Raw genomic sequence first — 14,722 nt, 5'->3', positions numbered from 1 at the left:
GTGACAGGAATTAGGGCCCAATGCTTTTAAACACTTTCACATTTGTGCAGTCAACTTCATTTTTCAACTTTATTTTGAAAGACCAACATAGACATAGACATAGAAGACCGACATTAGTCACCAGTGTCTGACATTTTCATCCAATTTCCAGTTTCCACATTTTCCCACATTTTCCAGTGTACGAAGCACAGCATCAATAACATCTAAAAAATCATAACACATCATTCCATGTCTATACTATATACATTGATATTCATATGTCTGCGTTTTTGTTTAGACGCATGTTTATGTGTGCATGCATGTATGAACATTTCTTAATTGTATCTTCACGGCCTTTATCATCCTGGGTCCGAGTCATTCAGGCAGAGCCCCCTTTGGTCCCTCTTTGGCCCCCCCCAGGCCCCCGTGAGCTTCCCACAAAAAGTCCACAATGCTATTCAAACAATAGGCCAAGGGACAAAGAGCACATTTACACAAGTGGAGCCTTCTTTGAAAGCAAAAAGGCACTGTTTGGAAGATTTCCAAACCTCTCTCACCCACCCACCCCCCCGCCCCCCCAAAAAAACAGAGCCCCTTTTGCCCCTCCACACCCCACCTCTCAATTCCCTCGCTTAAAAAAAAAAAAAAAAAAGTTCTCCATTCCTGTGATGGAGACGTGGGAGCCAAATATACTACACCAAGCCCAATCCCACCCGCCAATCCACAAGCACCCCCAATTTAGCCAAACCCCCTCTTTACAGGACAAAAGCCCTTTAGAGGCCGAGTGTATGTGAGGGCTCTGGTGGATACCATAGTGGCTTAAAGACCGTGGAGGCCTCTAAGAGACACTTCTTTTACTCCCAGTCTCCCTTCATTTCTCTTTCCTTCTCTCTCGCTCTTTCTCTTTCTCTCTCTCAGGCAGTGAAAGGTTCAGCGAGGGGTAGAAAGAGTTTGGAGAGGGGAGGGGGCAGTAAAGGAGGAGCAGGGGGTGTAGAGGGTGCTCTTATGTCAACATTGTGGTATTTTCCCAAAGATGCATATCGCCTCTATACAAATAGGAGATGTATTTATAGGAGTACATAGAAAGCTGCATGAGAGGAGAGTGTTTGGCCAAGCTTTCTGGCCACGGCCCCCACGGCTCCATGGATGGTCTTCATGGCTAGTGAAATTGTTATTCTTTAGATGCACGTTGGCTGGGAAACACACAAGTTCTCAGGCGACCACACAGTCCTCTCCCTCCCAATATGGCTGCCACGCAGAGGAGCCCATTGAAGGAAAAAGGTCCAGCTCCATACATCTTGACCGGAGCCAATATCGCAAGGCCTCTTTGTCAATGTGGCACATGGCCGTGGCTAAGCAGCCGGCATGTTCGGGGAAAACGGGGAAACTTTTGCACTTATGAAGCTTAGCGTAAGTTCATTCAGGAAGACTTTGGTCTGGCATTGCCAGCACTATCTCTGCAGCGCTGTGGAGTAAAGTCTGCCTACACCACAGATGCATTCTGGGATAGTTTGTATTTCTTTAAACCAATCGTAATGGTCTTGGGCGGCGCTAAGCTCTGGACGCAGCGACGGTGGCTCTGCTAAATAGTCTCAGGAAGGAACTTGTTTTGGTGGAACATTTGAATTTGAATGTGAATGGAACAAAAGAAAACGCCACATACAATATTAGATGAAGCTAACTGTTGAAAACTGTTGTAACGTGAGCTATTTAAATTAGCTGATACATGGTTAAACCTCATTGGCTCTTAACAGTGTATCTCCGTGTGTATTTCGTCCACAACAATCCCACCAATCAGTCCCAAAACGTCCCAGTAAGAGAGGAGATGCCCTAAACATATTCTTTGTAAATCTTTACAGTCATTCACCAAAAGAACCAAGCAGGTCTGACTCGTTGCACCATCCAAATCTTCTTCAAAACTCACCATTTTCAGCGTGTAGCTCGCTAGCTCGAAGTGTGTTGTTGTTTTCCATAGTGAAGAGAACAGAGTTTGAGAATGGCAACACACAGAGAGCAGAAGGCAAGGGACATGACGTCAGGCAGTTATTCCGTTGATCTAAACTAGGAAGACTTCTCTGCTTCACATTTCTCTGTCTCTCCCAACCTAATCAGCTGCATTGTCATCAGCTGACTCTGGGCTCTTTCAGTTAAACCAACCAGATTTTGCCAAGATCTCCAGCTGGATGTCCGTTACCTTCCTCTTTCTTTGTGTTGTAATTCTAATCTCCGGTGGATTTATGAGGACTTAACTATGGTTAACTGCTCCTCAGATCTCTGCAGGGTAAATCCAGACAGCTAGCTAGACTATCTGTCCAATCTGAGTTTTCTGTTGCACGACTAAAACAACTTCTGAACGTACACGTTCCACCAAAACAAGTTCCTTCCCGAGGCTATTTTGCAGCAGCTCCATGGCTCCGTTCAGCGCTTAGCGCCGCCCAAGATGATTGTGATTGGTTTAAAGAAATGCCAATAAACCAGAGCATGTTTTTCTCCCATCCAGGAATGCTGTGTGGACTCGCCAGACCTTCCTTCGCAGCGCTGTGGAGGAAGGCCTGGCAATGCGAGACTAACCATGGCCTCTATACCCCTTATAAATGTAACATTATGATGAAGTCTAATCGCCAAAGACTCTAACTCTCTAACTCTATAAACCTAATATGCACTATGAAAATAAGAGCTGCAATGATGAATCAATAAATTGTCACCCTATTAAATTAATCTGCAACTATTTTGATTATCGATTAATCGGATTGAGTCATTTTTTACTGAAAAAAAGGGGGGAAAAAATCTCTGATGTCAGCTTGTTAAATGTGAATATTTTCTAGTTTCTTCTCTCCTCTGTGACAGTAAACTGAATATCTTTGAGTTGTGGACAAAACGAGACATTTGAGGACGTCATCTTGGGCTTTTTGGGAAACACTGATCCACATTTTTCACCACATTTTAGAGACCGAACAACTAATCCATTCATCCCGAAAGTAATCGACAGATTAATCGACAATGAAAATTTTCGTCAGTTGCAGCCCTAATGTTAATTAAACGTATTTCACTCTTAGATGAAGTCTCTCCTGATTGAACCAGCTTAATTAATCTGCTAGTTTGGATCTTAAATAATTGGTGCTTTCAGATCTATTACAGCAACAAAATTGCGGAAGGCATTCACAGCACCTATTTCTTCTTTATTTATTATTAATTTTTTCCTTACCCTTATTTTGCACATTAACTCCTTCCACATTTTTCAACACAGAAACTTCATTCAAACATCAAAATGTTCAGCACGATTAGGACATTCCTGCTACTTTACAAAATGTCCATAATTTACGAAATATTCAACGTTTTTGGGGGAGGTTTCCCCGTTCAAGTGAATGGATGGAAATTTCAAATTTGACACAAATTCATATATTTTCAACTGCTATCTACTCATTCATACATTCACAGAGAAACACCATTCAAACTTTACAATGTTCCACCTCTTTCATACATTCTGGGTAGCGTCAGCCTTTCAACATACAGGATTCACACCGCAGTTTCTTGCAATTGCATTCTCTAGTTCATTCTGCAGTTTCGTCTCCAAGGAGGCAAAACTAGTCAGCAGAGTTTCGGTTACTTAACTATAAGCTGGTGTTCAACAACTGTCTGTGCTCATCACAAACCTGTGAGGACAAGCCCTCGTCCTGCCGTAAAAGAGGTCAGCCAAACCAGATGGGCAGGTAGTGTGTCGCCACAGGACTTTCCTGGCATACACTGTGGTGACTCTCCATGGAAATACAGAACCTTGGCATGCACAATTACAAAGCACAAAGCTCAGCTTTCACAATAGAGAAGCATTTTGATTCGTAAACAATCACCCAACACACCCCTGATAAAGGTACAAAAATACCTTTTGATCCATTACGTAAATGTAAGCCAGTCTGTTGTGTCAGCTCTATTGCCTAACACTAGTCGAACCTGTGACATTTTTGACTTGTGGACATGTTGTCCCTTTGTACAATATATTCTCTGTGAACAAAAGAAAGGTGACAGGTGTAATTGCTGTAAATAATTGGCTCCAAATGTAATGCTTGCTGAGATTAAGTGCTTCAAAATATCCAGTCAAGATATTGGCACGCAAACAACTGTGTACACGATTGCATAAAGGGCCGTGAGTATTCGCACAATATTTGACTGATTCAGTGACTAAACCTAACAGAGAATCTCCAGCTTCAATCTCACAGTCAGCAGTGTGATCAGCATTTATTCCCCAGACATTTCACATTCTCTCTCCCCCCCATTCTCCCTCCCTAAACAGGCCCTCCCAGGTGACATGACAGTCTCTCACAAAACCAGTCTCTGCTGCTGTTTGTTAACGCTGCAGCTCTCCGAGCATCACATTCACAACGGGCCCTGCAATCCTACACAGCAGGCGACGGGTACACACACACACACACGCACACACACACACACACACACACACACACACACACACACACACACACACACACGTACACACACACACAAACACACCTGAATAACACAGACAGGGTCCTGCAGAGAGCTCCAGATTGTGTGTGTGCGCGTGTGTTCGTGTGCGTGCGTGTGTGTGTGTGTGTGTGTGTGTGTGTGTGTGTGTGTGTGTGTGTGTGTGTGTGTGTGTGTGTGTATCCTGGACAACAGCAGCGATGCAGGTTTATCACTGGCCCTGTTAGGTAGCATTGATATCTCCACCTCAGAGCTGGCACACAGGGGAGGTATTGATTTGCATTAAGCATCCATGCAGATGGCCAATAAAGAGCAGGTGAGCCAAAGAGGGCCTGGGGACTGTATGTGTGTGTGTGTGTGTGTGTGTGTGTGTGTGTGTGTGTGTGTGTGTGTGTGCACGCATGGAGAGGAGCGGATGGCAAGATGGTGTAGGGTCGCCAAAAACAACAGCAATAATGAAGAAAACAAAGCAATTCTGAGCGGCCTTACATTTTCCTTTTGGTTACATGCATTGTATTTGGAGTAGTCTCATATTGTCAGACCTATCTCCATAGCGCTGTTGAGTAAGGTCTGGTTACACCACAGATACATTCTGGGATATCAGGAAAAAATACTATGGGTTGTTTGCATTTCTTTTTACCAATCCCAGTCATCTTGGGCGGCGCTAAGCTCCAGACGCAGCGACGGTGGCTCTGCTATATAGTCTCGGGAACAAACTTGTTTTGGTGGAACATTTGCACCACACAAAAGAAAACGCCACATACAATATTAAATGGAGTTAACTCTTGACACAATGCTTCAGTGTGAGCTATTTAATCTAGCTGGATACATGGTTAAAACATGGAAGAATATATTCTCATATTAACATTAAGTCAACCGTAACACCAGAACAATTTGAAGTTATGTAAGAGTGAAAACTACTTAGCAAGTGAGCACAGAAGTTCAGCTCAAATTAATGGTAGAAATAACTAGTTAAAAGTAATGACTAAACAGTTCAAATGATTAATCACTTGAAAAGGACTTAAAATAATGTTTTTAAGAAATATTTTATCCAATAAATATTTTCCATAATAGGCTATACACTAACAGCGTGGCATGCTGATTATATTTGTGTCCGACTTGATCCCGACTTGCTCTGACGTCATTCACGTGGGCAACGATGACCTCACGAGATCAAGGCGGCCGCAGGTTTGAGACACAGGCAGCGCAGTTGCTTTTCACCGACTGCAAGACCCAGATGGACCCAGGGCATGCTGGGAAACGCCGGCCTCTCAGCTGATCTAACAGCTGATTGGTTCAGAATCGACTCAACATGATGACGTTTTATATAAACTTTTTATTGATTTTGAATTGGAGGGACTTAAACTGCTATTTGTCTGATTTAAAGGCTTATTCTGTACAAACCACATGTTGTGTGCAGGCTGATAGTTACGTTTGGAAGTCAGAGAGACTAAATCTGTTCAGATTACAGATCATCTACAGTGTGTTGTTAATTAAAATCAGCTCAACAGAACGCATGTAGAGCATTGTGACAGCTACTCTGTCATAATAAAAATAGGAGACTTGTGTACAAGATGATATATGGGTCTGATAACATTTTATTAAATCGGAATCAGACCACAGTGTTTCTGTCACTTCCTGTTCAGCCTGAAGGCTGCTGGAAACGGCTGTAAACTGTCCGACTTGAGAGCGGATTTTTGTCACCGCCCCCGGCTGCTGCCGCCTGCTCTCGTCCACTTTACAGGCGAGGCGCAGTTCATCTCGAACAAGCCTATTGACTGTTGGAGCTTACCTCAGTTTTCCAGTTGAATTCCCTCCAAAACCAAATGTTGCCACTTCCTGCAAATGGCTGTATGGATTTGTAGACTTTTTTGGGAGGCAAGAAAATACAGACACAGAGTGGAAAAGGACTGTGGGGACATATAATATATTATATAACTACAGAAAACAAATGAAGTTTCACCAGATTTACTTCCTTGACTAAAGGAAGTGTGCCCTGATCTATCAAAGTAATAAAGAATAAGTTGAGGTTTTTATCATTTTATGGATTATATTTATTGAGGAATTACATTGATTACATTGCATTGGGGACATGCTGAATTGAACACATATACCACAGAAAAAGGTGCTTTAAAGAGACGTATAAAAAATAAAAGTAATTTATTTATGTTAAAGCAATAGAAAACAACTTACCACATAATAAAATTAATTTGTCATAAATATTTGTCTAATTTTAGACAATAATAAGAGTAAGGAAATCATTGGGACATGGAAATGTGATCCAAAACAGGAATCACCCATTAGCTAAAGTAATGGAGAAACTGTAAAAATATCTCAGTAGAAATAGTTAGCTAAAGGTTGAAATAGTTAGCTAACAGCTCAAATAGTTAGCTAACAGTTCAAATAGTTAGCTAACGGCTCAAATAATTAGCTAATGGCTCAAATAGTTAGCTAACTGTTTGAATAGTTAGCTAACGGTTCAAATAGTTAGCTAAAAGTAATGAATAAAAACATTCAGCTTCACTCCAAGTAGTACTAGCCTAGGTCTGTAGTAGTAGGATTGCTGACGAAACCAACCTTAAATAAAAAAATTAACAATATCCACTTTTATATAATAGTGTTATACATTTATAACATACATTGTAAATTGATGAAGGGGTACGTCAATTAATCTGACTAGCTTTGTCATGTTATGTGCAAATGAGGCATTATCTATTGCTAAATTTTGGTAAATTTAGGAGAAATCTACAGGTGCAAATAGACAAAGTGTAGTAAAATAAACACCTAAATGTGTATTTTGGATGTTTCTTTCCCACTAGTCTAAAAGAAGACATGTTATGGAAGCAAAATAGCCCCAAAACTCAAAATTTAAAGTGATGTTTTTGCCTGTAGTGTCTCCCTTTAATCGTCTTGGCTTCCTAATCCACCAGGAAGCCACATTTTCTAGTACTCTGGATTTAATATGGCGCAGCTTTTCCTGCATGCTTGTCAGATATTGTGCATCAGTCTACAACTTCCCCTGTCACATCTATCTCTTGGGATATACTGTAGGCACCTCTGTAATTCACTGATGATACTCAGGGCACACACACTAGTCTAATAGAATATTTACTGTCAGTATACCACTGTTTGATTTCCTGTTTGTTGCTGTGCTTAATAAGGTTTCTGGAGGCTTCTAGAGAACAAAACAAATTGCCAAAGGACACAAATTCCACCTTTAACGTCATATTTATTGTTATTTAGTTACTCAATAAAACATATACAGATATATACAATATGCAGGAAAACAGACGACTGCACTTTACATATTATTAAAAAAAGAAAACAAAAAAAACCAAAAGAAATCAGTTCGTAAATTGCCGTCACAGTCCTCCATCTATTGTTTCAGAAATTCAAAGTCAACAGAAGCTTTATTTAAAGATTACAAGATTGCCTAACACACAGCAAATTTTCTCTTATTATACATGTGCAATACCAATAGTCTTTTTTTTTTTTCAATTCCCTTATTAAACAATCCCTTGACCTCCATTCTTCAGTTCGCATTGGCTGAGTTGTATGCAAGCGGTTGAGCTCATAAGGTCGATAGTAGAGGCGAGGAAAAAGAACAGAATGAGGGGAAGTTATTGTTGTCAAAATAAAGAATAGAGAAATACAACAAATCGTGAATGATTAAGAGAGCAGCAAATGATAAAGGTTTACATTTTCTTTGACAAGGAGGGAAAAGTTGTGTTCACAGAAACAAAAAAAAAAAAAGAGTTGAGTTACATTCATGCAAAATCACCCCTCTTCCTATCTTCCTCTAGTTCTGCCACTTCTATTGAAACTGTGTATAAAAGTCCAGTGGTTCCCAAACTTTTTCACGTGAAGGACCCCTAAACTGACACAAATTAGTCCACGGACCCCCATTTTATTTGATTTTTGTTGTTGCTTTTAGATGTTTTTATTTTTTTTTATTACAGAACAGAAAAATACTTTGCACATCTATAACGTGAGACAGGTGCGTCGGAAGGGGCACGCGTAGGTCAAAAGTTGCGAAGAAAACTCACGTACATGGTCTAACTTGCACACAAAAAATGTATAAGCTTGCAACGTTTCGGTACCATTTCATGTGGAAGTTGGTGATAGGTGCAGTCAAACCATCACCTCCTACAAAAGATGGCTTCTCAGTATGTAACACCATTTGCCTGATGATGGTCTAGTACCGAAACGTTGCAAGCTCTTCAATTTATTTTTGCATATTAGACAGTGTGCTGGTGGTTTTTCTTTGCAAGGTGTTTTATTACAGAAAGTGTATGAAACCCATGAGCACAAAAGTCATACATTCTGTCATTGCCATGACTTATCGATGGAATAATAATTAGTGAAGACCCCACTTTGGGAACCACTGTATGTGGGCAGCAAACAGTACATATGCTTTTAATTGGAGGGATAATGTAGACATTAGAGCTGTAACCAGAACTGATTCAACGCTGGTATACAATCAAAGCCAATGACAACTGAATATCTGTTCTACGTCTTCTGCTTCTTCTGGTTTTTGTATCCTCCTCCTTTGACATTTCTTTCTTTTTCTTCAACAAAGAAAATAAAAGAAGAAAAAAAAAATATTGAGTTGAGGTTTTCCCAGATGTTGGGCATTGTTGAGTAGAGCCCACAGAGCACTGTACTGTATTGTCCTAAAGTGTGACTGAGTATCAGAAAAAACATGGTATTCGCATGTATGTATGTGTGTGTGTGTGTGTGTGTGTGTGTGTGTGTGTGTGTGTGTGTGTGTGTGTGTCTATGTGTTTGTTTTTATGAGTGTAAATGTCTTTCTGTCCCTGAACAGGCAGGAGCTGCTCGCAGTTGCCTCATCAACACTTTATCGCCATCATCATCCTCCTTCTTCTCATCGTTATTTCGTTATTTGTCTCTGAAGCTTTTCTTCGTCTTAACGTCCTAATCTTCTTGTTTTCTTCTTCCTGCTGGGCCGGCTTTCTGTTCAAGTCAGTGCCGCCACAAATGTCCCAAACCGGTTGGAGATGTCGGAGTGGAGCGAGCGCCAGGACGAGACGGGCCCCCCTCGGCCCTTACTGTCCCCCAGCTCGTCTGTGCAGTGGACGGACAGGCACTGCAGGTGGTTCCCTCCGCTGCTCCCTCCCCCTCCCCCTCCCCCTCCGGCCCCGGCTCCGGATCCTGGGGCCCCGGTTCCAGCTTTACTCTGGGACAGCTCCGATTCTGCAGACAAACACAGAGAGAAGGTTAATTAAGACTGTACCAAAAAAAAAATGAAAAAAAAAAACAACTTCAAGTAATTGGCATTATGTGATACAGATGAACCATTTAAAAACACACACGTTTTAATTAAACCAGCGTCATTTTCACTTCCCACTCTAAATCTGCACTGTGAAATTAATTCAACACTACCCCCATCCCCATCGATACCACCGCGAAAAAAGAAGATGTGAGCAAAGCTTCCTCTGCTCACACTCAATTAATCTGTTGATTGTTTTTTTGATTCATGGATCAGTTGTTTGGTCTCTAAAATGTCAGAAAATGGCGAAAAATGTGGATAAGTGTTTCCCAAAAAGTCCAAGATGACGTCCTCAAATGTCTTGTTGTTGTCCACAACTCAAAGATATTCAGATTACTGTCACAGAGGAGAGAAGAAACTAGAACATATTCACATTTAACAAGCTGGAATTAGGGAAATCTTATTTTTTTTTAATAAAAAAATGACTCAAACGATTAATCGATTATCAAAATAGTTGGCGATTAATTTAATAGTTGACAACTAATCGATTAATCGATTCATCGTTGCACCTCTAAACGATTTATCGATTATCAAAATAGTTGCCAATTAATCAATGCATCTTTGAGCCCTACTCCCCCTTGCCTGACGCACACAAGTGAAAACACAGACACGTGAAAAAAAACACACACACACACACACACACACACACACACACACACACACACATTTGCTCCCAGTCAGGCGTGCAAATATGCAGCGCTCCTGTGTGACCTGCGGTCAGAGGGTCAAAGGGCATGGAGAGAGGTGGCCTCTAACCTCGCTTGACCCAATTTAATGGTATAATGACCATGCCACGGTATCGACCCTGTGTCACCAAGTGAGGAGCCTCGTATTAAATGGCTGCAGCGAGCTTCCGGTAAAATCCATACGCAGGTTGATTATAAGTCATGTAAAAAAAAATAAGCTGTGCCACGGAGTTAATGCTCACGCCTGCGATGCATGCTTCACATATGGAGGGAAATCGCTTTGTGCTGTGTAACCAAAAAATGAGTCAAGGGGGAAGATTGACGAGGACAGGAAGTGCTCGGCTAAACTATACACCAAGGCGCAGCGTCACACTTCATCTGCTGAGAGACAGGCTGACATGAAGAAAAAAAGTTCTGAAGAAGAGTAGTGCTGCAAGTAACGATTATTTTCATCGTCGATTAATCTGTCGGTTACTTTCTGGATGGATGGATGAGTTGTTTGGTCTCTAAAATGTCAGAAAAAGGTGAAAAATGTCGATCAGTGTTTCCCAAAAAGCCCAAGAGGACGTCCACAAATGTCTCGTTTTGTCCACAACTCAAAGATATTCAGTTTACTGTCCCAGAGGAGAGAAGAAACTAGAACATATTCACATTTAACAAGCTGGAATCAGAGAAGTTTTGGTTTGTTTTCATGAAAAATGACTCAAACCGACTAATCAGTTAATGTTTGCAGCTCTAAAGTAGACACCAAAATACAACCGGGGAAAGAGAATACGTGCTGTGTTTCGTAACACTAGTGTTCATCAAGCAAGCATCGTGTGCTTTGGGTTTTGCCTCCAAGGAAGTCCAAAGCACAGAGAAAGAGAGTGTGAAGATGTGAGGGATCCTGCGCTAAAATCAGTCTGCTGGTTCACCCATCTCCTCGCCGCACATAAATTGACGACTGCCTCGCCCCATGTGGACGGTGAGCGGATTGGTGTGCTGCACAAAGACACGGAGCTTTAAGGTACAGGGTGTCTAAGGCCACATCTACACTGCTACCTTTTCATTTTTAAGCGGCGTTTTGAGACAAAAACGATCTCCGTCCACACAAGAGTTTTAGCTCCAGTAGCAGAACTAATCTCCGTCCATATTAACACGTCTGACATCACATATCACATGACCGTTGAGACACACACTGGGCATGTGTGTGTGCCGATGTAAACAGGAAGCAGATTGTCTGATGTTACTCTGCGGTTGAAAATTAATGGATGTATATGTTGAAAATACAGAAAATACTTTGGAGAAGGAAAAACAACGGTGAAAAGTAAGAGCAGTGATTTATTATCTTGTAGCGAGGACGAGGTGGAACTGTTACTGAAAGGTCTGTAAGCTACCTAACAGATAAGACTGACTGACGTGCGTCGTCGTTTCCAAAGGTCTCCGTTTGTCTCCGTCCAGACTACAAAAAGCAACCCCGGAGTTTTCACACCAAAACGGGGGCAGCAGAGTTTCCAAATGTCTCCAGTTTAGGGGCTCGGAAACGCCGCAGTAGTGCGGACGCGAGGCGTAAACGTAGCAGAAGATATTAGTTTTAAAACCAGAACGTAGTAGTGTAGAGCATGGGTGGCAGAGTCCCCTGTATCTGTCTTCGCTGCTAAATTTCGCTAACACAACATTTCAGACACGCTCAAAGACACACGTTAGACTTATCACGCCACGCGTCAACTGTAAATTGAATTAAATTGATCCTGACAGATGGAACAGGCTTCAGGATTCTCTAAAATTAGAACTAGTTTCCATTGGGACGTTCAAGATGATGCTTGAAAATGTGTTATGCCCTTGTTTTTAATAGCCCTATTATTAACTTCACCAGTGATTCTTACTCGTTTCTGTTTTTGTTGTTGTTGTAATTTGTATTTTTGGGTATAGTATTGATCAGAAGTGTACTGCAATTTCTCGAAGATGTATTTATTTCCTTTTATCTGTGCTGCAATCAGGGCGTCATTGGAAAAGAGAGCTTGCTCTCAATGGCCCTCCCTGAATAAATACAGGTTATAATAATAATAGTAATGTAGCCTGAGTGTGGAGACAGGCAGAAATCAGCACTGACAAGCTGAGGTACATGTGTCAGAAAAGAAAGAGGCTGTGATGGCCGACGCAGTCTGGGCAGATCACAACACTTCAGTCAGTCTGCTGCTCACCTGAGAGAGACCAGAGAAGCCAGAGCACTACATCTCCCACAACCCTCTTTAACGCATCGTTTGTTAGTCAGTATATGTGCGCCTGATCTACCCACTGAGCCAACCCGGCCACCATCGCCAACTATTTTGACAATCGGTTAATGGCCAAAGTAATCTTTCATGCAAAAATAACAATATTAGCATCTCAAATAGGCAGTTAAGAGGAGGTATCCTGCTTCTTTTCTGTTTCTTTTTCAAATCATGTTAAACTGAATATCTTTGGGTTTTGGAGTGACAAAACAAGACATTTGAAGACGTCACCTTGGACTTTTGAGAAACTGGGAACATTTTATAGACCAAACAATTAATCCATTAGTCGAGAAAATAATCGATCGTTAGTTGCAGCCCCAGACAGCAGTGACACAGTCAGGGACGAGAAGGCCAGGCCAGGCCAGGCCAGGCAGCTAGGACAACCAAGAGAGGCAGACATGCAGGCAGGGATGCAGACTTGCCCTCCAGCTTGTCTGGGCCGCGACCACTGGAATGGAAAGTGTGTGTGTGTGTGTGTGTGTGTGTGTGTGTGTGTGTGTGTGGCGGGGGGGTTAAAGGTCAGGCAGCCAAGCCTCCCGTTGTTCCCTGTTTGGTTTATCTCTCTGACTCTCTGCACATTTTAGGGCTGCGACTAACGATGATTGTCCCGATTAATGCATTAGTTGTTTGGTCAATAAAATGTCCGAAAAAGGTGTACAATGTGGATCAGTGTTTCCCAAAAAGCCCAAGATGACGTCCTCAAATGTCTCGTTATGTCCCCAACTCAAAGATATTCAGTTTACTGTCACAGAGGAGAGAAGAGACTAGAAAATACTCACATTTAACAAGCTGACATCAGAGAAATTTGAATGACTACAAACCGATTAACAAAATATTTGGCGATTAATTTAATAGTTGACAACTAATCAATTAATCTGTGCAGCTCTAGCAACATTTCTCTCTCTCTCTCTCTCTCTCTCTCTCTCTATCTCCATGTCCCTCCCAAGGAGAGACATGGTGTAAATAGGGGCTGACAGTGAGGGGGGGGAGGGAGAAATGGAGATTTAGAGCAGTGTTGGTGGTGGCGGTGACAAGATCTAACATTTGCCAGAGGGTCCAGTCATACACCTCGGCATGGCGGATCTCCCTACCCCCTGCCAGCATCCACCCCTCCACCCCTCACACTCACTCTCCCCAGCGTGGTGCCCTGCAGCAGCCGCCAGCAGCTCATGCTAGCTGGGCACAGCAGGGTCCGCAGCGGCCTGAATAGGCAGCCAAGCGTTCACCCGGCTCGCTGCTGACACACAGCAAACTGACAACGCGCACAGCCAAAAACACACAACACACCAACCACAGCCGCCACACACACACACACACACACACAGGTCTTTTAACCAGGGGGGACTACGGAACCAGATAAAACGTCTTCTTATCTGAAAATATAACAACTTAAGGTTCTTCTCACTGTCTCAGAAGTGACGGGACAAATGAAAACTTTCATGCAAAGATGGACACGTGACACACACACACGCGCGCGCCTGCACACATATGGACGTGCACACAGAAACACACACACAATTACAGTGAGACACATCAATCAGTTTCACTGCGAGGAGAAGAGTGAAAAATACGCTGAAAAACAAATGCACAGATCACATTACAAACATGATAACTCTCTTTTCACACACACACACACACACACACACACACACACACACACAGCTTATATAATGCCAGGTAGAGCTGCAAAGATTAAGCAATAGGTCAACTATTAAATTAATTGCCCAACTAACTATTCATCGACAATGAAAATAATGGTTAGTTGCTGCCCTAATGCCAGGACCCATGTTCAGGTATGAGCTCATATAAAACCAGGATTTCTTTTTATACATCTAAAAAAATATTCTAAAAAATGCTGTTCAAAGAAAAAAGCTGTTCATTTTTCTACCATCTCTCTTAAAGTTAAAGACCTGCAGGCCTTCAGAATATGCCGATTGTTATTTGCTACAATACACTTGTAAAATAAGCCAAACTCTTGACCGCCACAGGATTTAAACATCACCCAGTATTATAGGAAAGCCAAAGGGGATTTTTATGGAAAAACCAAGACACTACCT

The 14,722-nt window shown here is 42.0% G+C and overlaps 1 protein-coding gene across 1 annotated transcript in view; it reads right to left on the bottom strand.

Moving 5' to 3' along the window:
• Positions 1 to 7,649: 7,649 nt before the first annotated feature.
• mn1b (meningioma 1b) overlaps positions 7,650 to 14,722 on the bottom strand; it is a 25,898-nt gene continuing 18,825 nt past the window's right edge. Inside the window, exon 2 of the mRNA XM_031305038.2 lies at positions 7,650 to 9,651. Within this exon, the coding sequence (XP_031160898.2) occupies positions 9,416 to 9,651 (236 nt within the window). The 3' untranslated portion in view covers positions 7,650 to 9,415. The remainder of the gene's footprint in view (positions 9,652 to 14,722) is intronic.

The sequence above is a fragment of the Sander lucioperca genome, chromosome 2 (assembly GCF_008315115.2).
Source record: "Sander lucioperca isolate FBNREF2018 chromosome 2, SLUC_FBN_1.2, whole genome shotgun sequence".
NCBI classification, from domain to species: Eukaryota; Metazoa; Chordata; class Actinopteri; order Perciformes; family Percidae; genus Sander; species Sander lucioperca.
Note: the sequence above shows the minus strand (reverse complement) of the source record. Positions and strands in the feature narration are given on the sequence as shown.